Source organism: Mesoplodon densirostris, chromosome 16 (genome assembly GCF_025265405.1).
Source record: "Mesoplodon densirostris isolate mMesDen1 chromosome 16, mMesDen1 primary haplotype, whole genome shotgun sequence".
Classification (NCBI taxonomy): Eukaryota; Metazoa; Chordata; class Mammalia; order Artiodactyla; family Ziphiidae; genus Mesoplodon; species Mesoplodon densirostris.
In genome coordinates, this window is record NC_082676.1 from 11,139,336 (window position 1) to 11,165,543 (window position 26,208).

The 26,208-nt window shown below is 42.7% G+C and overlaps 2 protein-coding genes and 1 long non-coding RNA gene across 6 annotated transcripts in view; 2 read left to right on the forward strand and 1 right to left on the reverse strand.

The window, feature by feature from the left end:
• The first annotated feature begins 209 nt into the window (after positions 1 to 209).
• DPM1 (dolichyl-phosphate mannosyltransferase subunit 1, catalytic) lies at positions 210 to 22,854 on the forward strand. Of its 2 annotated transcripts, XM_060079058.1 has the most exons (9): positions 210 to 395; positions 3,323 to 3,422; positions 9,018 to 9,051; positions 11,168 to 11,244; positions 11,329 to 11,354; positions 13,147 to 13,242; positions 16,770 to 16,838; positions 19,506 to 19,620; positions 20,720 to 22,851. In XM_060079058.1, exons 1-9 carry the CDS (start codon positions 235 to 237, stop codon positions 20,822 to 20,824), a joined length of 783 nt encoding a protein of 260 aa, XP_059935041.1. In that variant the 5' UTR covers positions 210 to 234; the 3' UTR covers positions 20,825 to 22,851. The 2 variants fall into 2 exon arrangements, with proteins under 2 accessions (XP_059935041.1, XP_059935042.1); XM_060079059.1 differs by lacking the exon at positions 16,770 to 16,838 and having other exon boundaries at positions 20,720 to 22,854.
• LOC132476844 (uncharacterized) lies at positions 9,269 to 24,858 on the reverse strand. 2 transcript variants are annotated; one of them, XR_009530172.1, is made up of 3 exons: positions 24,768 to 24,858; positions 23,989 to 24,063; positions 9,269 to 9,619 (listed from the first exon to the last, which is right to left on the reverse strand). It is a non-coding gene; the product is annotated as an uncharacterized LOC132476844 (long non-coding RNA). The 2 variants fall into 2 exon arrangements; XR_009530171.1 differs by having other exon boundaries at positions 23,989 to 24,066.
• Positions 24,597 to 26,208, forward strand: part of ADNP (activity dependent neuroprotector homeobox) — a 31,645-nt gene continuing 30,033 nt past the window's right edge. The window contains exon 1 of one of the 2 annotated variants that reach the window (XM_060079054.1): positions 24,597 to 24,667. The gene's annotated coding sequence lies outside the window, so the exon portion shown is untranslated. The remainder of the gene's footprint in view (positions 24,668 to 26,208) is intronic. The other variant, XM_060079053.1, reaches the window with a different exon arrangement.

Genomic DNA, 26,208 nt, shown 5'->3' on the forward strand with positions numbered 1-26,208 from the left:
AGCTTGGGGAAAGGTGATAAATAGATATGTATTTTTCTGAAGCAACCGTCAGATTCAACTTGAAAGAGTCACAAGTCCTGACTGTTTCCAATGGAGCTACGCAGAGAGCCTTAGGAGGACTAGAACTCGCCACCCGGACCATCCCCCTCCTCCCGGCTTTGGTACGTTCCGACGCGTCCTCTTCCCGCGGCGCGTTGACGTCATCCCGTTTCCGCCGCCTGGCGCAGCTCTGCCATGGACTCCGGGAAAGCGAGAGGATCGTCTCCTCGGTCTCCGCGGGAGCCAGAGCCGCGCACCCCGCGACAAGACAAGTATTCGGTGCTTTTGCCCACCTACAACGAGCGCGAGAACCTACCGCTCATTGTGTGGCTGCTGGTGAAGAGCTTCTCCGAGAGGTAGCGCGCCCGGCCGCCCTTCTAGAGGAATGAGATGAGCTGGCTTTCCCGGCCTGGGTGTCGGCAGTTGGCTGCGAGAGGCGGCCCCCTGCCTGGCTTCTCTTCCGTCTCCCGCTGGAAGCCTTGGGGAGGAAGGCACCCTACGAGGAAGGAGGCGAATACTTCCCGGGTTCTCTCTGTGTCTCGAGTTCTTATCTCTGCCCTTGGGTTTTGTGACACACTCCTTTATTGTACACTCCCTTATACTCCTCACCCCGCTTTTTTCTTAGAAGGGCTGGCCCCCCTTTTATTTGTTTGTTTTTATTGTTTTATTTTATATTTGGCATGCGCCCGCAGCATGTGGGATCTTAGTTCGCTGACCAGTTCCCTGATCGTACCCATGTCCCCTGCGTTGGGAGCTCAGAATCTTAACCACCGGACCGTCAGGGAAGTCCCTAGCCACCCTTTTAATTACTGCGAGGCCGAAAGCCTGGCTTCACTCCTCCCTCTATCTAGGTGGTCAGGATCTGCGGCAGGAACCAGGACTCTCAGTGAGGCCGCTCACTCCCGCCCGGGTGCTGAGGGGTTATGTAAGCATGAGGTTTGGGCTCTGTGGGTTAGGGAGCTGCTGCTGGGCTGGACATCCTTTCTGGAGAGGGCAGAAGGGCAGATTCGCTGGTGGATGTTTGATGTGATTGTTAGAAACAGAGGTTTTGGAGTTGAATTTGAAAGAGTTATACAGTTTTTTTTAAACTTCAGAAAATCGTGGTATCAGTACGAAGTAACTTGTACCACCAATGGGGTCATGTGTAAATCTTTGAAGATCTTTCCGTATACAAACTTCGCAAATTATTGTGAAAATTGGGTAGTATCACATGGCTGTGTTATAATTTTTCTAAGCGGGTCATATCAATGAACACGGATTATTTCCAGAGTTTTTCTGTTTTTCTTTTTTGACTTTAACTTTACAAATGAGAATAGGGACTTTGTTCACAACGTATTTAACAGCATCGAGAAAAGTGCTTGACACATAAGAAGTGCTCCTTACACATTCTTACTTTTACTAGTATACCGTGGATAAAGTCTTTGTGGTTTAATTGTTGAGTCGACAGAGATGTGCTTAGATTGATAGTTAATGATAAATTCCTCTCAAAAAAGATTGTACCGGCTTAGGACTCTCCAACATTCATCAGAGAGGGCCCGTTTCCCCACCAACCAACCAGTTTTATTAAACCTACATTGTTGGAAATGTTAATTGGTGAAAGATACTGCTGTTTTGATTATAATTCTTTGAATGAAATAACTATCCTCACATTCACGGCTTTCCAAAGTTTTTTTATCCGTAGCTTTTAACCCTTTTTTCTTCAAGTTATATTTTGATTTCTCAAGCTCTTTCCAGATTAGAGAAATTGTCATGTAGCTGATCTTGTTCCAGCTTGTCTTCTGATTATACAATATGTTTTGCTCTATTCTTTAATTTTTTTATGTAGTGCAGTTTATTTTTCAGTAGTTTCTGGGTGGATATTTTTTTAATCAAAATGAAGTTTAATGACGGAAACAACTATTTTCTTTTCAGGTGGCAGTCAAATTACCTAAAGTTTGCTCAGCTTGATTCCTTTAACTACCTCACCCTCAGGTGGTGTGGGTGCTTTGAAGTGGAGAGGGCAGTAATTTTGCTTATGAATGACTCCATTTGTTTATGAAGTATATCTTTCAGAACAACAACTAGAATTAACATCTTACATTTTTCTTAAGTGTTTATTGAATTTGTTACAATATTTCTTCTGTTTCATGTTTTGGTTTTTTGGCCGCGAGGCATGTGGGATCCTAGCTCCCTGACCAGGAATGGAACCTGCACCTCCTGCACTGGAAGGCAAAGTCCTAACCAGTGGACCACCAGGGAAGTCCAACATCTTAACTTTTTTTTGGCTTTACGAACCAAATTTAATGCACTGTGGGAAACTGAAGTCATCTTATCTACTCTTAGAAGATAGGATGAGATAGGATGGGTTTCGCTTTCTTCCAAGTTTGCTGGGGCCGACTTTTTTTTTTTTACGCTTTTAACAATAGAATGTGTTTTCTGGTTGATTTCCTCACATTTGTTTCTTCAAGCAGGACCAGAGGAAGCAGAGTCTTGCGTTTCGGGGGTTTGTCTGTATCTCCTTTTCTTTCCCCTTAAGTTTCCCAATAAAGTTAACAAAAAGAATGTTTTCTTTAAAGGGAGGTGGGGAGAGATGTGATGGTGATCAGAGGTACATCCAAGTATTGTGCTGGCTTGTTTTTAGAATAAAAACTATCACATGAAGTTAATGGGAACAACGAAAAGATGTTAATTTTGAAGCACTGACATCTTTTGTAATTCTATGCTCTTTTGGTTTTGGGGTTTTTTTTTTTTTGATAGTGTGGGATAATGGGTATAACTGTTTGAAATAGTGATATAAAAGATTGTCACCATTCTCAAGTGGGTTTTTTAAGGGTGAAATTAAATCAGATTTATTTATTCATGGATTAAATTAAAAAGAGTAATCACCCAGAGCTACTCAGCTGACTTGATATCTTTAAATGTATTTTTGAAATATTTTATGTAACTAAGACTTGATATTAAAGTTTCACAATTCCATTTCCCAAGTAGGTATAAAATTTTATATGATATCCTATCATATATAACATACATGATCACTATAATTTTTTTAACGAAAGAGTATGTTTTTTGTGAGAATTTTAACATCTCGGGACTGTATAGTAGCATTTTACAGCAACATACGTAGTTTGGAGGTGACATAGTAAATATTTGACATTTATTTCATTTGATAATTGAAGTTTTCCTTGGGGCTTAACATGGCAATAAATTTCCACTTATACTGGGGAGGAATTAGTGATTTTAAAATCATTTTTTCATTTGAGACTACTGTCTCCAAGCAGTACACATTTAAATTTTTTTATTTTAGTGGCTTCAACTATGAAATTATAATCATAGATGATGGAAGCCCAGATGGAACAAGGGATGTTGCTGAACAGTTGGAGAAGATCTATGGGTCAGACAAAATTGTAAGTCATTTTTTTATCATATTAGTTATGTTTATATTGGGGAAAGATGATGAATGAACAGTGCTTAAATTCAGTCTGTCTAGAAACTGAAAAAATTAAAGAGCAACTTATACACTTGGGGTTTAGATGCATTTTCATTGTGCTTGAGGTTTTACATGTCTTTGATATGTTGAGTCAGTGGTAGGTTCACAGCAAGATAGTGAGCCTTTGGATGAACTCTGTTTTTATGTCTGACTCTGCAAGTCAGTTTCCTTGAAGGGCAGAATTAAAGCATGATACTGAAATGAGAAGGAATATTTATAGAGCTAGGTTGCAGTTAGTAATGTGTGTCTGGATCTTTCTCGCTCCCTTTCTTTAGGTATTCTCATACTTTCAGTAGAGAATCCTGCCTACAGCTAGCTTGTAGCTGGGAAAGGTGACTGATGGTTTTCACGTGAAACATGATTTTTCAGAGAACTTGGCATTTTTATTTTTATCTGTAGAACCGTCTTCTGGAAGTATTTAGATTGACTTTCTGAGTCTTAAACTTTAGATTTTCCCACTGTGCCTTAAAGCCTGTTGTTCTTCTACAGGAGTAACTTAGGCAGATGTAGAGTTCATTTTGTAATAGCTTTGTAATTTTTATTTTTGATTCAGTGTTTTGGCTTTATAAATGCTGGAGCATACTTGTGAGATCACTTCAGCTAATTCTTGGGCCAAAAGCATACATTAAATCCAGATTTAATTAGAAAACACATTCTAGGCATTGGGTATTTTGTAATTTGTATAGACCAGAATTTCTCAATCTCAGCACTCCTGACCTTGGGACCTGATAGGTCTTTGCTGTGAGGGACTGTCGTGTATGTTGTAGGATGTTTAGCATCATCCCTGGACTCTACCCACGAGATGCAGCAGCAGCAGCCCCCCTCCTCAGTGTGGCAACCAAAAATACCTCTGGATAACATCAAGTGTCCCTCCCTTTGTGGGCAAAATTGTCCCCTCTTTCCACAGAGAACGATTGGTATAGGAATAAAGAAGTCTCTTGGAATAGCCAGGACATGGAAGCAACCTAAATGTCAATCAACAGAGGAGTGGATAAAGAAGATGTGGTACATATATATACAATGGAATATTACTCGGCCATAAAAAGGAACAAAGAAGTCTCTTGGAGAACCTTTATTGATATTTGCATTTCAAGAAATGACAATTAAGCATCAAAAAGAATAGGCTTGGGCTTCCCTGGTGACGCAGTGGTTGAGAATCTGCCTGCCAATGCAGGGGACACGGGTTCGAGCCCTGGTCTGGGAAGATCCCACATGCCGCGGAGCAACTAGGCTCATGAGCCACAATTACTGAGCCTGCGTGTCTGGAGCCTGTGCTCCGCAACAAGAGAGGCCGCGATAGTGAGAGGCCCGCGCACCACGATGAAGAGTGGCCCTCACTTGCTGCAACTAGAGAAAGCCCTTGCATAGAAACGAAGACCCAACATAGCCATAAATGAATGAATGAATGAATAGGCTCTGGGTCCAGATATTCTTTTTTTTTTTTTTTTTTTTTGCAGTATGTGGGCCTCTCACTGTTGTGGCCTCTCCCGTTGAGGAGCACAGGCTCCGGACGTGCAGGCTCAGCGACCATGGCTCACGGGCCCAGCCGCTCCGCGGCATGTGGGATCCTCCCAGACCGGGGCACAAACCTGTGTCCCCTGCATGGGCAGGCGGACTCTCAACCACTGCACCACCAGGGAAGCCCCCAGATATTCTTGATTAGTCCCAATAATGAAATAATTTCTGTGCAGTTGGAGGAGACCTTAGTTGGTGAGAAGCGTTTAAAGAAATGTGTTACTCTTATATACATGGTAAATCTATCCTGTACTGGAGGTTCTTTCCATCTCTCAGACGAGCAATTCGCAGAACTAGCACACCTCAGTCCTCTCTGAATGTCTCCAGATGTACAAGTGTACAGAGGAGATAAAAACTGAGATTTTCATCCTTCTAGCAGTGACTTCCGATAATGCTAGGTTCATGTTTTTGGCCAACAGTTCCTCAGTTATTAAGTTCTGGGCCAGGGCTACTGATTCACATAACGTATAGAATACTCTCATTATGCACTTCCACTTAATCTGGGAACATCAACCTAACAGTGTTTTGAATATTTTGTCATAGAACCTCAGCCTTGAGGTGTGGTTGATTGATCTTAAGGAATGCCTGATGAATTGATCTCCTCAAATTCTAAAACAACACGGTCTTCAAAGTGTTCCACTTTCTCCATCAATCCAATAAAAGTTAAAATAATGAGGAAAAAATAGCATTTACTATCATGATTTCTGTGTGGTACCAGGGAAATTCCCTATTCATTACTTTATCACTTTTAGGTCATTTAAACTAGAAAATTACATGTGTGCGTGTGCACACGCGCCAATAACAAGCTATGCCAGGGAGGGCACCTCCTTGCTTTTTAGGTGACGTACATATATTTAGTTGGGGGAAAAATTAGGAACCACCTTACAATACCTCAGATAAAATATTCACAGATGCTTTGTTAGCCTTTCAAACTGGCTGAAATGAATATTTTAGAAAAAAAGCTAAAGAAAAAAATATTTAACTCGAGGTGAGGAAACAGACTAGAGGTTAAGTGACTTTCTAAGGGTACATAGGTAATTAATAAATGGCAGGAGTGGGACCATAGAAAAATTGGAGGCACATATTCTGAACTGTTAACAATGATCACAGGGCAGGGAGATACGAGATTTGGAGGGCTTCTATTATGTTTGATGTACATGGCTTGTTTCATCACCCAAGTTGAGATCAGAGAGACTCATCTATATTTTGTCATTATTTATAGTTTAGTATTTTTAAAAATTGTTTTGATAATGAAGTATAACACACATTCATTACTTTTAAAATGTCAAGCATAACTATAGGATTGAGAGATTTGACTACTTAAAAATATTTGGTTCATCCCCAAATACCAACATATTATCTCTGACAAAGAGATCAGTATCCTAATCAACTGTACAGAAATATTCATAAAAACAAGAACTACAGATGGTCAAAAGTGAAAAAAAAAAGAAAAAATATGAGCCTCACTGATAAGAATTGCAAAATAGGAGAGTACGATTAGCCTTTTCTTAGCTGCAGATTTATTTTTATTCTTTTCCCAACCCGTTTTCAAGAGTACGGTAAAACAGATCCACTCAAATGGTGTTGATCCTAATGGAAATGGATACAGTTTTCTGAAGTGTCGTGATTTTCTATGATAAAGATTTTTACAAAGTAAGTTTTTTGTCAAATAAATCATAGTGTCGTATGGTATTTTCTAAGCAGTTGTAAGCATTCTTCAGGATATGTGCCCTGTACCCTTACACGCACTTTCTACGAATTCACAGCTTTTTCTGATGACGACTGAGTGAGGTGAGCTCTGTGTGCCCATTGCTGCCCCGGGGTCACACAGCAAATTAGCAGGGGGGTTCCATAGTCATCTACTAAGCCATCCTGCCATATGTAAGAAAAAGCAATCATATTGATGTAAGGAGGGAAAAAAAGGAGAGGGGTAGAATTAGGGGTCTGAAAGTAAAGCACAGGAGATGAAACAATTTGAACTTTTTATTACATAAGAAGTAAACAAGTATATTGTCAAATGTAAATATTACCAGTAAAACTGAATTGGCCTCTGATGAGCATTTCTTGATCTGCATCCCAGTCCCTTCTCCAGGGGGAGACCCCAGTCCACATTTTGGTATATGTTACCCCAAATCTTTTTGTGCACATGTGTGTGTGTGTGTGTCTACATCTATAGAACAAGGTAATGTGGTTTTATATGTGTGCTTTTGTTTTTGAACATAAATGCAGTCTTCCTGTGTCATTCTGTTACTCTTTTTTTTTTTTTTGCGCGGTACACGGGCCTCTCCCTGTTGTGGTCTCTCCCGTTGCAGAACATGGGATCCGGACGCGCAGGCTCAGTGGCCCTGGCTCACGGGCCCAGCCGCTCTGCGGCATGTGGGATCTTCCCGGACCGGGGCACGAACTCATGTCCCCTGCATCGGCAGGCGGACTCTCAACCACTGCGCCACCAGGGAAGCCCTCTGTTACTCTTTAATTATACCTTGGACGTTTTTTGTCACCAGATTACCTCATTTTTTTAACTGCTCCATGATACCCTATCTATGTAACGTGGTTTGTATTTTATATAAACTTTTGAACGTTCTGAAAATTATAAATAACAAAATTATCCTTTGTTTGAAAAAAAGAAAGTTTTTTTAGCTAAAGCATAGGGTTATAGGAAATCTAAGATGAACTTTAAAGGATTTGCTTTTTCAGGGCAAATACCAGATGAGGTCAGTATTTTGTCAGTAACAGTCAAGCACAAAATCAAATAAAACCTGACATGTCTGGTTTGATTTTGTTCAGTGAATAGTAATTATTATAGATGATTGAATGTCTAGTTCTCCTCTATGTAAAAACTCATGGGGAGTGGGAAGGGTAAGCTGTGACAAAGCGAAAGAGAGGCACGGACATATATACACTACCAAACGTAAGGTAGATAGATAGTGGGAAGCAGCCGCAGAGCACAGGGAGATCAGCTCGGTGCTCTGTGACCGCCTGGAGGGGTGGGATGGGGAGGGTGGGAGGGAGGGAGATGCATGAGGGAAGGGATGTGGGAAAAGATGTATATGTATGACTGATTCACTTTGTTATAAAGCAGAAACTAATTTAAAAAATGGGGTAGGAATGTATTTTATTATCTTTGTCCCTCCCCTAGACCTATAGCAGCTGTGTGTAGTTTTTTAAAAAAAGAGAAAATCTATCCTGCTTAAATTAAACTGCAAGTACTTTGGAGATTGCAGTCTGAGGCAACCTGCTTACCCACTGGCAAGTGCCGGGGGGCGGGGGAGGGGGGAGGATAAGAAATGCCCAGTAGTTCGTCTACTTGAGCCCCCTACCTCAGAAACTTAGGGTCAAAACCTTGGCATTCTACTTTTCCAGAAATTTAGAGAAAAAAGGAAATAACAACTAAGTCAGTGTTTATATATGAAGCAAGAAGTGTAAAAAGATTAATGGACAAACTGTAAGGAGAAAGAATTTAATCTTAGGAATATAACCTGAAATCATGTCATTGGACCAATAGAGAATAAGATGAGGTCATCCAAGCATAGAGTCAAGATAAGTGGATGGAGTATCAACATTTAAAATCACAAAGGGAATTGAGAAAACAAGCATGGCTATCAAATATTCCAAAAAGGTATAGAATAAGTGAGTTAAATACTCTGTTTTCCTAGGAAGGAATCAATAGCTATTGCTTAAAATGATAAATCAAGTAATAGACATAAAAAAAAGTTTTTTTGGTGGATAGCTCTGGGGTGCAGCGGGGGGCGGAGTTTAAGATTTGGTCTGTGGGGTTTGGGTGAAAGAATGTTACTTTTCCTTGAAAGCTATTAAATTATTTGATTTGTTACTAAATGCTTTTTTTACTTTGGCAAAAAATGTTAAGCATATTCTGCTTTAAGGTCTAATAAATGCGGCTGTATTTCTGTTTAAATGAGTGAGCACTTATTAAAAAAGTTTTTATTAGTCAGATTTTCGATTAATTGTGTTAAAATGCCATTTCTTATTCTTACAGCTTCTAAGACCGCGAGAGCAAAAGTTGGGACTAGGTAAGTAGAACCTCTCACCCCTCATGCCTGCTCCTTGCCTTGCTAAGACTATCCAGTATGTATTTCCCCAGTTTGGAACAGGGCCAAAATACAGTGACCTCCTGTGATGGTTTTTAATGATCTTAATGATATTCAGATGGTTTAACTTGAATTGCCCGTATGAGGCAAAGCCCACTTAGGAAAACAGAAACCACTGTAATTCTTTCAATATAGGGAATTTAATACAGAGAATCTGGTTACACAGGTGAAGGAGTTGCTGAGAAGCCAAATGGAACAGTGGGGCTACTCAGAGATTAGTAGCAGCTGGAGCTCACTACCGCTCCTGGGCTGGAGCAGCAATGGAGGAGATGGTGTTTTTAGAGCTGGGAACCCGGGCTGCCCAGAGGAGCTAGAAGGGTGGAGTCAGGGATGCTTGGCAGAAGCGGGGGCCGTGGATGGAATCTGGTCCGTGCCGGGGGGCAGAGGAAAGGGGAAGGCACTTGGACTTCTCCCCTTCTCCTTGAGTGCTTCCTTCTTCCTGTGCCTCCCAAAGCTGCTTGGAAACCAGTGGACAAGAAAACAAAGTACCCTGCAATATAGAACAGAGAAGGGATCTAAGGGCAAACATTTAGACCAGCACACTCCCTTAGCTGTAAGTCTTTTGAACAGTTCTTGAAGTTACAAGTTTTTAAAAGGTGTTTAGTTTTTAAAAAGGAAGCTTTTCCAGCTTTAAAATGTAAGGGGTTATAGAAAAGCTGAGATGAGGTCAGTCATTCTGAGATGAAAATCTTGAATGCCTTTATTTCTATTGTTGTTCACAGCTGCTTTATGTTGAAAAGTGGTATAATTTTACTGAAAAATTGGGGGAGCATGGAGGAAGCACAGTTCTTGAAAATTGAGTATCTGCTGTCCTGAAGACCCTCAGTTTCATGGCATGATCAAATGTTCTGAATATCTGAATCCAGAAGGTTCTTTGGGATTGAAATAATCTTGAAACTGCCATGAAAGCCACCAAGAATTACTAACCCGTCAGTGGAAATCCAAAAAGCTGTGGATAGTCACGTTTTTTAAAAATTAATTAATTAATTAATCTGGTTGGCTCTTAGTTGCAGCAGGCGGGCTCCTTAGTTGTGGCTCGCCAGCTCTTTAGTTGCGGTTTGCAGGCTCCTTCGTTGCGGCATGCGTGTGGTATCTAGTTCTCTGACCAGGGATCGTACCCGGGCCCCCTGTGTTGGGAGCGTGGAGTCTTAACCACTGCGCCATCAGGGAAGTCCCTGGATAGTCACTTCTTAACAAAAGAAGTCAGAAGAGTTCTGCCTTTCTAATAAGATACTGTGGTGATTTGGGGCTAGAGAATGCAGGAATTCCCACATCGTGTTCCTGACCAGTCACCCTTACCTGCCAAGTCCCCGAGGAATTTTTAGGCATGAGGGTGGCTAAGTAATTGCTAGTTGCACCTTTGGCCCCAGGTACAGGGCTCTAGTGTACCAGGCTTACAGTGTAGAAGACACTGCGTAGCTTTTGTGGGACAGGGGTGATGGGCTGAGCAGAAGCAGAGAGACTGGTTAGGTAGGGATCCAGGCATCAGAAGATGGTGCCTGGGACTAAAGTGAAATTGGAGACGAAAGAATGAAATGGAGAGTTTTTTTTTTTTTTTAAGGGCTTCAAATGCTTGGTTTGTTTATGTATGTATGTATGTATGTATGTATGTATGTATGTATGTATGTATGTATGTATGGCTGTGTTGGGTCTTCGTTTCTGTGCGAGGGCTTTCTCTAGTTGTGGCAAGCAGGGGCCACTCTTCATCGCGGTGCGTGGGCCTCTCACTATCGCGGCCTCTCTTGTTGCGGAGCACAGGCTCCAGACGCGCAGGCTCAGTAGTTGTGGCTCACGGGCCTAGTTGCTCCGCGGCACATGGGATCTTCCCAGACCAGGGCTCGAACCCGTGTCCCCTGCATTAGCAGGCACATTCTCAACCACTGCGCCACCAGGGAAGCCCGAGAGATGTTTTTGATGGAGAGTAATAAATAGGACTTTAGAGGAGTAATGTATGCTTTTCAGTTTCTTCCCTGTTCAGATGTATACCTAAGCATTTCTGGTGATTTCCTTTAATGGATATAAATATTTTCATTTTTAGGAACTGCATATATTCATGGGGTGAAACATGCCACAGGAAACTACATAATCATTATGGATGCTGATCTCTCACACCACGTGAGTAGTATGTTTTTTTAGAGGCTATTTATGACAGTCTTAGCCTGTTTTACTGACCTACTCTTTATTCTTTCTAAATTTCAGCCAAAATTTATTCCTGAATTCATTAGGTAGGTATTTCTAATATTTGAAAGAATTATTCAAATCATTTATCTTACTGATTTTGTACTTTTCATTTTTCATTCATTAAAAATACTCATGCTATTCTAAGTTTGCTATCAAAAATGAAACCAAGGTATAGTTTTGAGACATGTGAATATTTAGTTATGTGACTAAATGATATATTTTAGGAGCCTTGATAAGAGTAATCAACAGATAATTCCTTTATTACCTAATTCTTACAGACTACAGAAAAATATGAAAAGCAACTTCCCTGTTAAATGGAATTAAGCCCTGCATCATAAGGGTGAAACACTGTGAATAGCTGGGGTTTATTCCAGGAATGCTAAAATCAGGAATCGGTCAAAAAAATTCATTTATCACATTAACAAAGAAAGCAGCATGACTGGGGACTTCCCTGTTGGTCCAGTGGCTAAGACCCCGCACTCCCAATGCAGGGGGCCCAGGTTGGATCCCTGGTCAGGGAACTAGATCCCACATGCATGCCGCAACTTAGCGTTTGCATGCCACAACTAAGGAGCCTGCTGGCCACAACTAAGGAGCCTGTGTGCTGCAACTAGGACCTGGCACAGCCAAATAAATAAATATTTTTAAAAAAGAAAAGCGTGATTAAGTCTATAGCTGCTAAAGCGTATTTGGTAAAATTCACTAGCCATTTCTAATTAAAATTTTAATGTAGAAATAGAAGGAAACCACTTAAACATACTGAAGACAACCTGGTCCTAACACAAAGGTCTTACTTTTTGTTTTTGTTTTTTTTGCCCTCAGTGCACGGCTTGCAGGATCTTAGTTCCCCTACCAAGGATTTAGTCCAGGCCCTCAGCAGAATCCTAACCACTGGACCACCAAGGAATTTCCCCACAAAGGTCTTATTAAATGGTGAAATGTTGAGTCATTTCCAATAAACTCATCAATGATTATAGGCGTACCACCTATCATAAAACATGGAGATTTTAAGTAATGTTGTAACATAAGAATTTAGTATATACTGGTAAAGGATACAAAATTACATTTATTTGCAGGTAATGTAACTATATTTTTAGAAAACCCAAGAGACCATGACACCTCTCAGAATAAGCATTTGGAAGCTGTTCTGAATGTAAGCTAAATACACAAAAACAGAATCAGATCATGTCACTCACCTACTTAGAACACTTCCAGGAGTTCCTGTGAACACATGGGGAAAAATCCACACTCTTTTACTTGCCCCTCAAACCACTCGTGATGTGGCCCCTGCCTTGCATTCTGAACTCGTCTTGTGCCCCTCCCCCTTGCCTGAAGTGCTCTTTCACTGCTCCTTAATGGCCAACTACTTCTCCTTGTTTGATCTCTGCATAAAAGTCACCTCAGAAATACCTTCTCTGCTTAGATCACCAATACACAAAAGCTCCTTTGACCTGATAAGGCAGTAGAACCAGTGGAGTAGAAAATGGGTGAAAGATACAAGCAGGCCATGTGTAGAAGAAATCCAAATGGCTAATAAACCTAAGAGAAGATATTCACCCTGGGATGTAGTCAGGGAAATGCAATTAAAATAACCGTGTGTTACTATTAGTTTTTCAAAATTAAAGACATATAGAACAATACATCCAGCACCAATAAGATGATAGAAAATGAACATGGATATTGCTGGAGGAAGTATGAGTTACTACAGCCTTTTTGGAAAGTAATTTCTGGTGATATCTGTTAGAATTAAAAATACTCATAAGCTTTGCTTTAGCAATTCTGTTGAAAGCTCAACAGCTTTTTCTAATTGCCAGCTAATTTATTTTTTTTCTGCAGGAAGCAAAAGGAGGGTAATTTTGACATTGTCTCTGGAACTCGCTACAAAGGAAATGGAGGTGTATATGGCTGGGATTTGAAAAGGAAAATAATCAGGTATATATGTATGTGCTCATGATTTCTCTATTTTTTTAGTGTAACTACTAGAAATATGTTTTTAACAGGTATTTGGATTAAATTACCATGCTGCCTTGGAATTTGTGGGATCAGATTGTAACTTCCAGAAAGTATTCCCAGATAGCTTCTTACGCACAGTTTTTCCTGTGTTAGAGTATTTAATTTTGGATGTTTTTCACTTGGGAAAAATCTGCATAAACCTTTGAACCTTTCGTAGAAATGGTCTAATTCAGCACAGTTTGTTCTTCCGGACCTCCAGCTTTGATTTAAGTGAACTATTCATCTATATTTTTGGACTAAATATGTAATTTTTTCCATATGTATTTTTCAATAATTTAAGACACTTCATGATTTCAGCGTTTACTAAGCAGCATAAAGTAGTGAGGCTTTGGAGGCAGACCTAGGTTAAAATCCTGATTGTGTCTTTTAATTACTTGTGTCCCCTTGCATATTTTACCTTTTCTAGGCTTTACTTTCCTCATGATAAGATGGAAATGAAACAGACTGTTTCAGTTTTCTATTACCGTGTAACAAACCATCCCCAAACTGAGTGACTTACAGCAACAATTTATTATTTCTCACAATTCTTTCGTTTGGCTACTGGTTCCTCTGCTGACTTCACCTGGGCTCACTCATGCAGTTTCCTTCAGCTGGAGGCTCCAAGATGGCCTCATTCATATGTTTGGCAGTTGGTACTGGTTGTTGGCTGGGCCATCTCAGTTCTCCTGCATGTGGCCACTTACCTGGGAAGCTAGATCAGCTTCTTTTTTTTTTTTTTTTTTGCTATACGCGGGCCTCTCACTGCTGTGGCCTCTCCCGTTGCGGAGCCCAGGCTCTGGACGCGCAGGCTCAGCAGCCATGGCTCACGGGCCTAGCCGCTCCACGGCATGTGGGATCTTCCCAGACCGGGGCACGAACCCGTGTCCCCTGCATCGACAGGTGGACTCTCAACCACTGCGCCACCAGGGGAGCCCTAGATCAGCTTCTTTACATGGCATCCTAAGGGCAGCACCCAAAAGTACCAAGGCTGCAACTGCAAGGACTCTTGAGTCCTAAGCTCTGGGGCTAACACCAAATTAATTTTTGGTCAAAGCAAGCCCATAATCAAGGGATGGGGAAATAGAATCCACCTCTTGATGGGAAGACCCACAAAGAATTTTTGACCATATTTAATCTATGGCACCTAGGTTGTTGGGAAGATGTGTTTCTATCTCTAAAGGATCTATATAGCTTATTGCTTTTTGTGTAACAACATAACTTTATATAAATTCTTACTGATAGTATTTTTTATCACCCACTTCATTCCTATTGAAGGTTCTTAGGTTAATGTCACTTTTGCCTCTTAACTGTTAAATCTTGGGCAAGTATTTCAAACATGTAAGAGCCTCAGTCTTCAGTGAAATGAAGGGGTTGGATAAATCAGTGGTTTTCAATCCTGCTGAGCATTGAAGTCATGTAGGGGGAAAATTATACACAACTGCTCCCTGTTTGTCCTCCCTTTCTTGTGCACGAACATACTGCAGACCATTTGAATGGATCTCCAGAGGTGGTGCAAGAGCATCAGTATTTTTCACAGGCTCCCAGATGATTCTGTGGTGCAGCCAAGGTTGAGAGCAACAAATCAGTGATCTCTCAGGCCTCTCTGAATTTGGTCATTAAAGCTATTATTTAAAATCAGGGAGTCCCGGTCAGAGACAATTTACAACGTTTAGTTGGATCATTGAGTTGTATCTGTCATTAGTTGTTAATGTCTGCACTGACTTTATAGTATAAACTCCTGAGAAAGAGTCTGTATCACTTGCTCAAGGTCTCATCTGTATGGTCCAGAACCAGAATTTGAACCCAAGTCTGTCTGACTCTTGCTGCATTTTAATTAAAAGACCCCAATTTTAAAATGCATTACCTTAAATAGATGTACAAATATATACATACACACATGCACACATACACATAAATACATATACACTCACATTCCTTTGATTACACCCATTTTGGTGGGTAAACTATGTCCTGGAATTTTTTTGTAGCTATTAGAAGCAAACTGAACGGTAAAATGTTTCTGTTAGCCATTATGCCAGCTATATCCCTAACCATGTTATTTATATGAAATAGACACTCCTGGGACTTCACTGGCCGTCTAGTGGTCAAGACTCTGCGCTTCCAATGCAGGGGGCTTGGGTTTAATCCCTGGTCAGGGAACTAAGATCCCACATGCTGTGTGGCACGGGGAAGGAAGGGAGGGGAAGGAGAAGAAGGAAGGGGGGAAGGAGAAGGAAGGAAGAAAGAAAGAAACACTCCTAAGGAGTGCCTTGATGGTTACCCTGGCTTTGGGGAGAAACTGTTTTCTCCAGGCTGATTCCCCTGCTGCCCTCCGCACCCCCGCCAAAAAAAAAGAACCCACTTTTTTTCTGAATCTGAACACTCTAAAATAATCTGAGCCCACTAAAATATAGCTGCAGTACCAAAGTCATTTTTTCCAAGTGTACTTCACATCTTTTTGAAATGTTAATAATAGCTATTAGTCAGTAATAGATTATAGTTGATTGATACCTAGTTGTGTTTGAAGCACAGATCCTAAAGTCATTGTTATGGACTGAATATTTCTGCTAGAATTCATGTGTTAAAGTACCTTATGCAGGGAGTGTTGGTATTTGGAAGTGGGGTTTTGAGGAGGTAATGAGGTTTAGATGAGGTCCTGAGTGTGGGGCACTTTTGGTGGGATTAGTGCCCTTTCAAGAAGAAACCAAGAAAGCTTGGCCTTTCTCCTCCTACCCCCACCCTCAGCCCCTCTGCCTCCCTCCATTTGAGCACACAGCAAGAACGTACCATGTGTAGGCTAGAAACAGGATCCTCACCAGGAACCAAGTCTACAGCACCTTGATCTTGCACTTTTCAGCCCCCAGAACTGTGAGAATTGAATATCTGTTGTTTAAGCCACCCAGTCTATGGTATTTTGTTATAGAAGCCCAAGCAGACTAAGAAAGTCTCAGAACGGAACTTTTGGTCAATTTCCAGAGATTGCCAAAAACCAAAACCCTCTCCCACCTGCACACCTTTAAAAAAAAAAGCCATTTTAATGCAAACTGACCTATTACCCAGTTGGAAACTGCCATCACTTGGCGATCTGAATCTGAAAAAGAAACTCCAGATCCCTGATAGATCACTTTTGCTGTCTTGACAGATGTTTGTAATTCTAAATCATGACTGTTGGCAAACATGCGAGTTGAGTTAAAAAATCTATTACCATTCTCACCTAGAGTTTGGAAGAATGAGTGTTTTATGGTCACTTCTACATGTCACATTCCAAGAATAAAAATCCCTATTTTCTGAAAAAGGAGAACTACCAGATCTCCTTTCAGTGATTTCTGTTTGTTCCATAGCATTAACATTTTTGTGAAATAGTGTTGCATTTATGAAATTAGTGTAGCATTTTTAGCACTCTACACTTGGGTGTATTTCTTTTGTTTAGAAATTGTACTTTATAAAGAAAATCTTTTATTTGGCAGCCGTGGGGCAAATTTTATAACTCAGATCTTGCTGAGACCAGGAGCGTCTGATCTAACAGGAAGTTTCAGGTACAGTGAAAACCTGTGATTGTGTGTTTTCTACTATTTACAATTTCTTGCCTAAATTTCTTCCTTTATAATGACTTAAAGAAATACTTTTCGTTTCTATCCCATTTTTGTTCTGGAACGCTAAAAAGGACAGACTGAAGTTGCTTAGAAGCTGCTGATGAAGCCTAAGCATCTTAAGGGAAAATATTGTACTTTTTAAAGAGTATGGACGACAGGTTAGTGTGCTTGTTAACATTAGTGTCACTGCTCAGCCCTTGAGGGGCCTGAGGTGACCATGGACTGCTCATTCAGGACATTACTGAGATGGGCTTCAAAAACAGTGCCTCTTCCGGTAATTTTCTGCAGTTTATAGCATTGTCCACAGAAAAGTTTTAAAATCTTTAATATTTATATATAGCTTTTTCAGTTTCCTTATTCTCCACGTTTTTTATTTAAAAAATTCTTGTTTAAATGGAGCAAAGCCTCCTGCTAGGTCCTTGGGGTTTTTAAATTTTTGTTTGTTTCTGGGGGGTGTGTATTATCTCTGAAACTATAAAATTTCTGTTCATCTGCCTTAAGGCCGAGACCCATGCATTGGTTAGTACTTTTATATTACTTGGTATTTGCTCCTATCCATGAAATAATGTTGATTCTTCCATACTTCACTAGAGCAACACAAACACACAAATCAGGAGCTGGCTGGTGAGGGTTAACTAGTACCGCCAGTGCCACTGCACGTCTGTTGGATAGCAGTTCAGGGACAGTAAGACAAGTCACAAGTGAAGAGAGGAGCCATCGCAAATGAGAGGTCAGACAATGAAAATGAAACCTCTCCAGAATTAAAATGTAAATTGTTTTGAAAGCACAATTTGGTGTATAAAAGATAGATAGGGGGCTTCCCTGGTGGCGCAGTGGTTGAGAGTCCGCCTGCCGATGCAGGGGACGCGGGTTCGTGCCCCGGTCCGGGAAGATCCCACGTGCCGTGGAGCGGCTGGGCCCGTGAGCCATGGCCGCTGAGCCTGCGCATCCGGAGCCTGTGCTCCGCAACGGGAGAGGCCACAGCAGTGAGAGGTCCGCATACGGGGAAAAAAAAAAAAAAAAGATAGATAGGGACCCCATAAATACATCCCTTCAGTTCCACACTTGGAGGCAAATGAATAATGTGTTATAAAGATCTCTGATTTCCAGAGGAAAAAAGAAGATTGTAATTAAAAAAAAAAAGATATTGTGGTGGAGGAGACGGGGGTGGCAATGAAGAGAAATAAATCTTACGAAGTGACTCTTACGGGAATAAAGTGACTCTTACAGGGAAAGAATTCGTAGCCTAATCCTAGTTTTAAAGGTACTGCTGAAACCTTCTTCCATTATCCCACCATCATAGTTCTTCCCATAATCCCAGACCTCCCTCCCCTACTTAACATCACTTGACATATATCTTTAGTTTCTACTGCTAAAATCCCCAAACATGAAAAGGTTCCTGAAACACAGTAGGTTCCTCAATAAACATTTGTTATTGAGTGAATACTACTACCATCAGAATCTCCTTTCTTCACATTTATTCCAGACTTATTCTTTTGAGTTCTGATGGAGACTGTATAGGTAAAGGAGTGCATACCACTAATCCCCCTCAGGTTCCTCTCAGGACTGTGCTTTAGTCTTATAGCCACCTAAAAGCTTGGAAAACCAAAAGGTGGGGTAACCTGAAAGGAAGCCTGAGAAAATATGTGAGTTCCAGCTATAAAACCCTCTGGCATTGTAGCTCCAGGTGGCTTTAACTACCAAGAGAACAAAGTTAACTGCCTCACCTAGCTTTCTCAAAAACAGAAACAGCAAGAAGAAAGAGGTAGAAACTGCTGCCTTTCTACTCACTGAGGCTCAGGGGTTGCTTTTGTTTTTTAACCTCAGTGACTGAAAATGGGGAGCTCCTGAAGAACGTGACTGAGTTCACCCATAGGACTTCCCAGCTCCTGTCTTTCTTTGTAAATCTGATGAGCTTTGCCTTTGGCCTGCAGTCCATCTAAAGTTAGGCTGTGCCTTCGCCCAGTTGAAGTGTCTAACTGTGACCTCAGTTGCTGATATCTGATTCCCACCAGGACTGCCTCATCCTGTGATCCCTACTTCCTGTCTTAACCTAGCTTAACCAAGCTCATCCTAGAGGGGCTTAGTTGATCTCAGGAATTTATTTAGATCTCAGGAAATAGGAACTTCATAGACATTTATGAGGAAATGCCTGTTAACTACTTCTTTCTTGTTACCTAGTTTATATTGTTGCTTCATCATCTGTCAACTCTGTTGTTCCAGTATTTGAAACAGTTTCTCCCCTTTCAGCTTTAAAAATAAATTTTAAGAAAAATTTAAAAACTACAAACGATGGGGGGGTTCTGCTCCACATGATTCACTTTATCACCATATTTTTATAATTTCTGATAGTGTGATAGGAAGATAATTCTCTAAAAGATGCTAAGAATTCATTTTCAAAATCGTCCCAAATTATTTACCAAATATTTTTATGGCCTTTCCAGTTCAGGACAAATGTATCATAATCATCAATTGTGAGAACTTTTCTAGATACAAATGGCTGGTGAAAGTTTAAGGTTTTATAAATACCAGTGAACTTTTTGAAAGGTCAGGATACATGTAGGCGTGTATATTTATCCAGGTGTTCATATACATTTTAATTTCTTACAGGTTATACCGAAAAGAAGTTTTACAGAAATTAATAGAAAAATGTGTTTCTAAAGGCTACGTCTTCCAGATGGAGATGATTGTTCGGGCGAGACAGCTGAATTATACTGTTGGCGAGGTATGGTGAATAGTGTGTTATACTCCTCATAAAGAAACAATAGGGTTACTTTTTATCATAAAAATGTTAATTTTCATAAACTACTAAAAAATGTGGAAGGCTTCCAGGTGTCCATGCAAAAGGGTGAAAATTCACAGTTCTTTAAAATAAATATATTTGACTTACCAAGATCTAAAGCATAACAGAAGGCAGCATTCCCTTTTAAATAGATGAAAGTTACTGGTATCTTCTTCCTCCTTTCCCTTTCTTCTGACCACTCAGCATTCTGGGATAAGTCTGCTGCTTTTCCCCTTGTCTCAGCCATCAGCCACCCTACTTAAAAATGCGTGGTGGGGCTTCCCTGGTGGCGCAGTGGTTGAGAGTCTGCCTGCCGATGCAGGGGACGCAGGTTCGTGCCCCGGTCCGGGAAGATCCCACATGCCGCGGAGCGGCTGGGCCCATGAGCCATGGCTGCTGAGCCTGCGCGTCCGGAGCCTGTGCTCCGCAACGGGAGAGGCCACAACAGTGAGAGGCCCGCATACCGCAAAAAAAAAAAAAGCGTGGTGAATCCCTTTTGCCCGTTGCAAAGGGCAGGAATTGGGGGAGCAGAGGGGATTTGTAACACTTACAGCCAGCTAGTAAGTTCTTAGGGAAGACTCTCCTCGTTTAACAGTAATATTCTTATTCAGAGCAAGAAACTAGCTAACTAGAATGTTGCTACTGTTGGGGAAGTTATAAGATTTTTAACTTAGTGCTAAAACAGTGACAGCTAAATTTGATGGACTACTGAAAAAAAGTAGGTGAAAGGCCATTTTACTTCGGGCATACAATTTTTCTTGGAAGCTTGAGTAAACCAACTTAATATTCAGGATCAATGCTTTTCAAAAGAGTTGTAGCTTTGGCTGGATGACCTAATTTTAGATAGTAAAACGCATGTTTAATTTTGAAGACTTGGAGATGCACACAGTTACTGTAAGAATCCCATAATTCTGATTTACCTTGAAGGACTTGCTATCAGCGGACTAATCTTGTTTCTGTTGTATGAGTAGTTGTTGTATGCCTGCTATGCTTCCTTTCTAATATTTTTGAAGACTCACTTAACTTATATTTTTTTAACTAGGTTCCAATATCATTTGTGGATCGTGTTTATGGTGAATCCAAGTTGGGAGGAAATGAAATAGTCTCTTTCTTGAAAGGACTATTGACTCTCTTTGCTACTACATAAAAGAAAGTTATTCATTTATACTTAATCATGTTCATTTCAATTTAAACATAAAAGAAGCCTGGTTGCTGATTTTTATAAAATGTACTCTTAGAACATAAATCATAAGGTAAGGTAAATTTCATGCAAATCTTTTTTCCTGAGAAACTCCATTTTATATGTCAAATTAAATTAGAAAAATGAGCAGTGTTCTCAATTTTCGTTTACATTTTGCTGTACTAAGACCTATAAATAAATGTATGTGAAATTTTTGCATAAAAATAATGCTTTCATTAGTGTATGCAAATGCAGGATTTCTTACATGGGGAAGATTTTGAAATATTCTTTATAAAAACTATTCATAGCTCTGGATTCATACCTAATACATGTCAGAAGAGGAGTGCTAATTATATTCATGAAATACACATATGATACATGGCTGTTTCTATATGAACTAAAAAAGAAATACACACCTCTGCCCCCACCCCACCCCCCCTTTTTTTTTTTTTTTTTTTTTGGCTGTGCTGCACAGCTTGTGGGATCCTAGTTCCCCAACTAGGGGTTGAACCTGGGCCCCCAGCAGTGAAAGCGCCAAGTCCTAACCACTGGACCACCAGGGAATTCCCAGCTGTAGTAATTTTTAAACAACTATGTTTTTTTCCTCAAAATATTTTTCATGTTATTTCAGGACCCTTAACAAAGCATACATCTTTAGTAATATGACTAAATCCCCTATAGCTCTTCTGTTGAGAAAACTGTTCTGCCAGTTGAAATGTTCAGTAAAGCCCTCACAAATATTCTATTTACCCACCTTAAGTGGGTATTGCAAAAAAGATTAATTTCCAAGTATAGCATAGCTTTTAGATCACGCAGTGTCTTTTAAAATTTTGAGTAAGGCATACTTTGAGCAAATAAGCTTAAGATTAAATTGACTTTCCTTTGCAAGTAAAAGGAAGGGGCGTCTCTAAGTCATTTAATAAGCATATTCAGTGAACAGTATTCCTACTACTGCATTTTCCTGGCTTAATTTGGCTGCTAAAGAAATTTAAAGTCTGATTTTTCCATTTGCATTTCTAACAGATCCTACCAGAAATGAATACCAGAGTATAAAACCTTTGGTGTCGTTTTGAACATTACCTATTCCCATAGTTGAATCCATAGAACACATTCCAGTAAGGGCCTCTACTATTCTGTTTCCCTTTTATGCAGAGCTGAACAGCTGGCCCACCATGGACCCCTGTTCCTTGGGGAAGTGACTTCTCTCATCACTAATAACAACTAGAAAATTTATTACCACTGATGTAAAATACTTTTTTTGAGTGTTTAGATTCTTTCTCGTCTGAACCCAAAGTTAAATTTTCATTGTCAGCTCTGTGGAGTAGAGATTAAATAACCACCTCAGAGCCCACTATAAAATAGTCTTCTCAGACCTCACTAGGGTAGGTACCTTTTGCCTTTGTTTAGTCTTTTGGTTCTTATTCCCACAATCATTACAACACTCATTATTTACAGTAAATTATTTGAGCAGTGAAAACTTTCACCATTTGGAAGTTATTTAGAAAAGAATCTGGACTATTTAGATGCATTTTTGTAGTAAATCTGGTGACTTAAACACTGTAAAATCTTTTTAAACATTTACATGTGAATCCAGCATCCCTTTTTACTTTGTAAATGGGGCCAAGGATGAAATCCAGATGTTCTCCCTTTGTATTGGTATTATCTCTGTATGAAATCTAAGTATATCTAAGGAAAACTAAATTTAAAATTATTTTGCTTATTTCATATTAGTTCTTGCCTGTCTTCTGCAACATGGAATTAGCTTCTTCATCTTTCTTTCTCTAAATTGAATGTTTTGGGTCCCCTCCTCCTTTTTACAACTTTTTTCAGCTGTTTTCCCTTGAAATACTGATTTGGCTTTTAAAGATATAGTTTATCACAATTTCAGAAATTAACGGAACACTGTGTTGGATGAAACAGCTTGTTAAACCTGCTAACTGAAGCCTTAGACATTGAGCTATATGTAACCACAATTTGTTCTGTTTTCAGTAAAGTCAGATTCTTTGTGGATGTTAAATATGGTTTGAAACTATTTTAGCATGATTTTTAGAGAAACAGCAAAAGATAAGTGTAAGATGTACAGGGCACATCTTAACAGGTTTGGTTAATCCTTCACAATTGACATTTATTACTTCTAAGTACGTCTAGCCAGTGATAGACACTCATATGCACTCAACTATAAAAGGTGGGTTCAAGAATGTTGAGAAGACAATGTGTTGGTTGGGGTTGACCTAAATTTACAAAGGCCCACGTTGTGTCCTGTGCTGTCCAAATTGTGGGAGCACTAAAAGGCTTGGGACTACAGCCTGTGTGGTTTTTAAGGACCTTGTGGAGGCCCACTGGCAACATCATTTCTCATCCTCGGGCTTCACTAGCCCAGTGGCCTCAAACGATAGGGATCCCACTTGTTTTCTTCAGGCCAAAGAGTCCATCACTGATTCGGAAGAATGTCCAGTCCCAGGGCAACAGCCGGCCTTCTGTAAAACGCGGGCCTGTCCACTGAATAGTGCACCCCACCCGCAAGGGGCCAAGCATCCATGGGGTTGGGTCTCATCTCAAGTCGGTGTGTGAAGCACGACGCCCTCACACCTCTTTTAAAGAAGGAGGTGTCGGGCATGACCGGCCAGGTGTGTCTGCCCTAACGGCTGCTGCCCAGCCCGAGAGCGCGGGCTTCCCAGCACGTGGAGCCGCGGGGCTGCGTGCACGCCCCCTCCCACCAGATGTAGTCCAGGCCCAGCTGGGCCCGCGCAAGGATCTCCAGCGCGGCCACCTGACTGAGTGCAGCGCGTGCTGCGGCCCTCTGCTTGTGCCTCCGCCGCCGGCGCTGTGGCCAGAGGAAGGCGCCCGCCGTGCACACGGGCCATGGAGGCGCACTGCGGCCATTATCCGCGGCGCCTCCTAGTGGGTCAATGGCAAATCCTCTTGGTTCTCGCGAGAGCTCCCCCTCAGTGGGGATTATATAATGTCCCTTAGGTGGGGGTGGGGGTGCTGATGCCACCCTCCCTCAGAAAAAGTTAGGAGCAAACACAGGTGGGAGTAAGAGTTGTCTATGGGGGGGAAAGGGTACTGTCCCCCACTGCCCCCCTTAGTTAGCTGGACAATGAGTCCTCTTATGCTAATGAGGTACTTACGTCACTTCCGCTCTTTCTCGGCCGCCATTTTGGCTAGGGCAGGTTCGGGGACTCGCTCCGAGGTGCTTGTATTGTCTGCTGAGGGGAGACGCGGGATCAGCCCCCCCCCTCCCCCGCCCGTTGCTGCCGCCGCCTCCGCCGGCCCGGTCTCCCCTCCGCCGCCCGCCGGGATCCATGAACTGAACTCCCGCCCCCCCGGCCGCCGCCATCTTGTGCCCCCTCCCCCTCCCGCGGGCAGCGCTAAGGGGGATTTTGGCGTCTCCTCAGACACAGCTCCCTCTCTCGGTCCCCGCTGCTGAGGAGTGAGAGGAGCGCGGCCGTCGCCGCCCGCCTGCCCGCGCCGGTGAAGCCGCCTCTCCCACACCCTCCGTCTCCTCCCTCCGCCCCTCCTTTGTCTGCACCGCTCGACGACGCTGCCGCCGCCGCCCGCGCGGGGACTGGAGGGAGCCGCTCGCGCCGCCGCCGCCGCCCGCCGCTCTGCTGCGCCCGCCGCGCCCCCCGGCAGCAGCCGCGGCCGCGGCGCGAGCCGGACCCCGCCGAGGCCGCCGAGCCAGAGCGCGACGAGGCCCCGGGCGCGCCCTCGCCGCCGCCAGCGCCGTGCCGCCGCCATCCGCCCGCCGCCGCCGCCGCCCGGTCCCCGAGCACGCCGGCCCCGCGCGCGCCTCGAGGCCGAGTCAAGGTAAGCCCGGCGGCCGCCGCGCGCGGACCCACGGCCGGCCCCGCGGGCCCATTATTGTTGAGACCGCCAGCCCTCCGGCCGCACACGCTCCTTTGCATACTCCGGTGCTGACGGAGCGCCCGCCCCGGCGCGGACCGCTACCCGGGCTCTTGCTCCGCGGTCCGGGCGCCTCCTCCTGCAGCCCGACCCCCCTTCCCCGCCCCGTGAGCCCGCGGAGGCCAGCAGCCGCCCTGGCCGCCGGAGCTTTTGCGGCTAGTGGCATCTCCCTCCACCCCGCCCCCAGCAAGAATCGAGCTTCTCCCATCCCTGGAACTAATTCCTTCCTCCCGCCCCCCGCCCAAAATGAGCCCCCCACGCACACCCCCAATCCCTGGGACGAACCTTCTGCCAGGTCTACCCACCTTTAGTCGGGGGAGGGGGGAATAGATTGGGGGGCGGGGAGCATGCATGGCACGGAGTGAAAGTCTTTGCCTCCCCTGTGCAATCCTTCCTCCCCAACAAGCCAGCTCCCCTCCTATCCTGACCACGGAGTCCTCCACCACCCCCTTTTCTCAATCGCAGCTGCCTGGTCAGCACGACCTCTTGCGAGCATTCTGAGCCCCAACTTTGCAGTAAGATGGTAAAAAATGGAAATCCAGAAAGCTGCGAAAGATTTTTTTCTTTTTTCTTTTTGTGTGTGTGTGTGCAATGAATGGGGAGTAGTTCTTTGAGCACCCTTTTATTCACCTCTTCTTTCCTCTGGGCTGCCTGCCTGCCTTCCCCTCCCCCCAAACCTGGATGCCTGTCCGCTGGAAAAGGCGCGATTGCTTCTCTTCCTCTTCTGCCCAAGACCAGGCGCTAAGGTCTAATAGTCTTTTCAGCCACACACATACCCACACTGAGTCCTCTTGATGTTCTTGCCTTCCCAATTCCTCTGGACAGTTCTTGCCATAACCCCATTTCTCAGACAAAGGCTTAGGAGGGAAAAGAACCAAACTGTTTCCTGTGTTTGCCATTTTGATGCTGTCCATCCCCACACACCCAATCTCTTTCCCTGATGCTTCTTGTGCCAGTGTCTTGAACCTTCAGAATGGGGAAAAAACAAAACCAAAAAAACTCCTGGGTAGCTTGATACAGTTTCCTTATAAATCCGCATTGTTGCTTCTGGTTTATGGCCTTGAAGAAAATACCAGCCCCCACCCAAAATGCACCGCAGCCAAGTCGGCTAAAGGCGATGAGTGTTGGAGTCAGTAGGGGGCGCATTCCCTGCACTGGGTAAGGCTGCAGAGGGGGGAAGGGCCCCAGAGCTAGGACAGGATGTGCTTCACAGCGCCTTCTACAGACCATGGGAAAATGGACCCAGCAAGACACAGTCGCACACTCTTAGTTGGTGAGCTGACAGCAACATGGTGAAGGATCAAGTGAGTCAAGAGCAGTGATTTTATTTCTTTTAAAGAACTCACCCTGCGTTTTAGAAGTTCTCTCTTTTTACTTTTTCAAAACTGTTGACCCTTAGACAATCCACATTTGTTCTTGAGGAATCATCTTGGCACATCTTTGGT

Bases quoted from the DNA above. Each gene is read 5' to 3' on its own strand.
- DPM1 (XM_060079058.1), top strand. From the start codon at position 235: ATGGACTCCGGGAAAGCGAGAGGATCGTCTCCTCGGTCTCCGCGGGAG. The intron at 16,839-19,505 runs GTACAGTGAAAA...AATTTCTTACAG, and splicing joins GATCTAACAGGAAGTTTCAG to GTTATACCGAAAAGAAGTTT. The intron at 19,621-20,719 runs GTATGGTGAATA...TTTTTTAACTAG, and splicing joins TGAATTATACTGTTGGCGAG to GTTCCAATATCATTTGTGGA.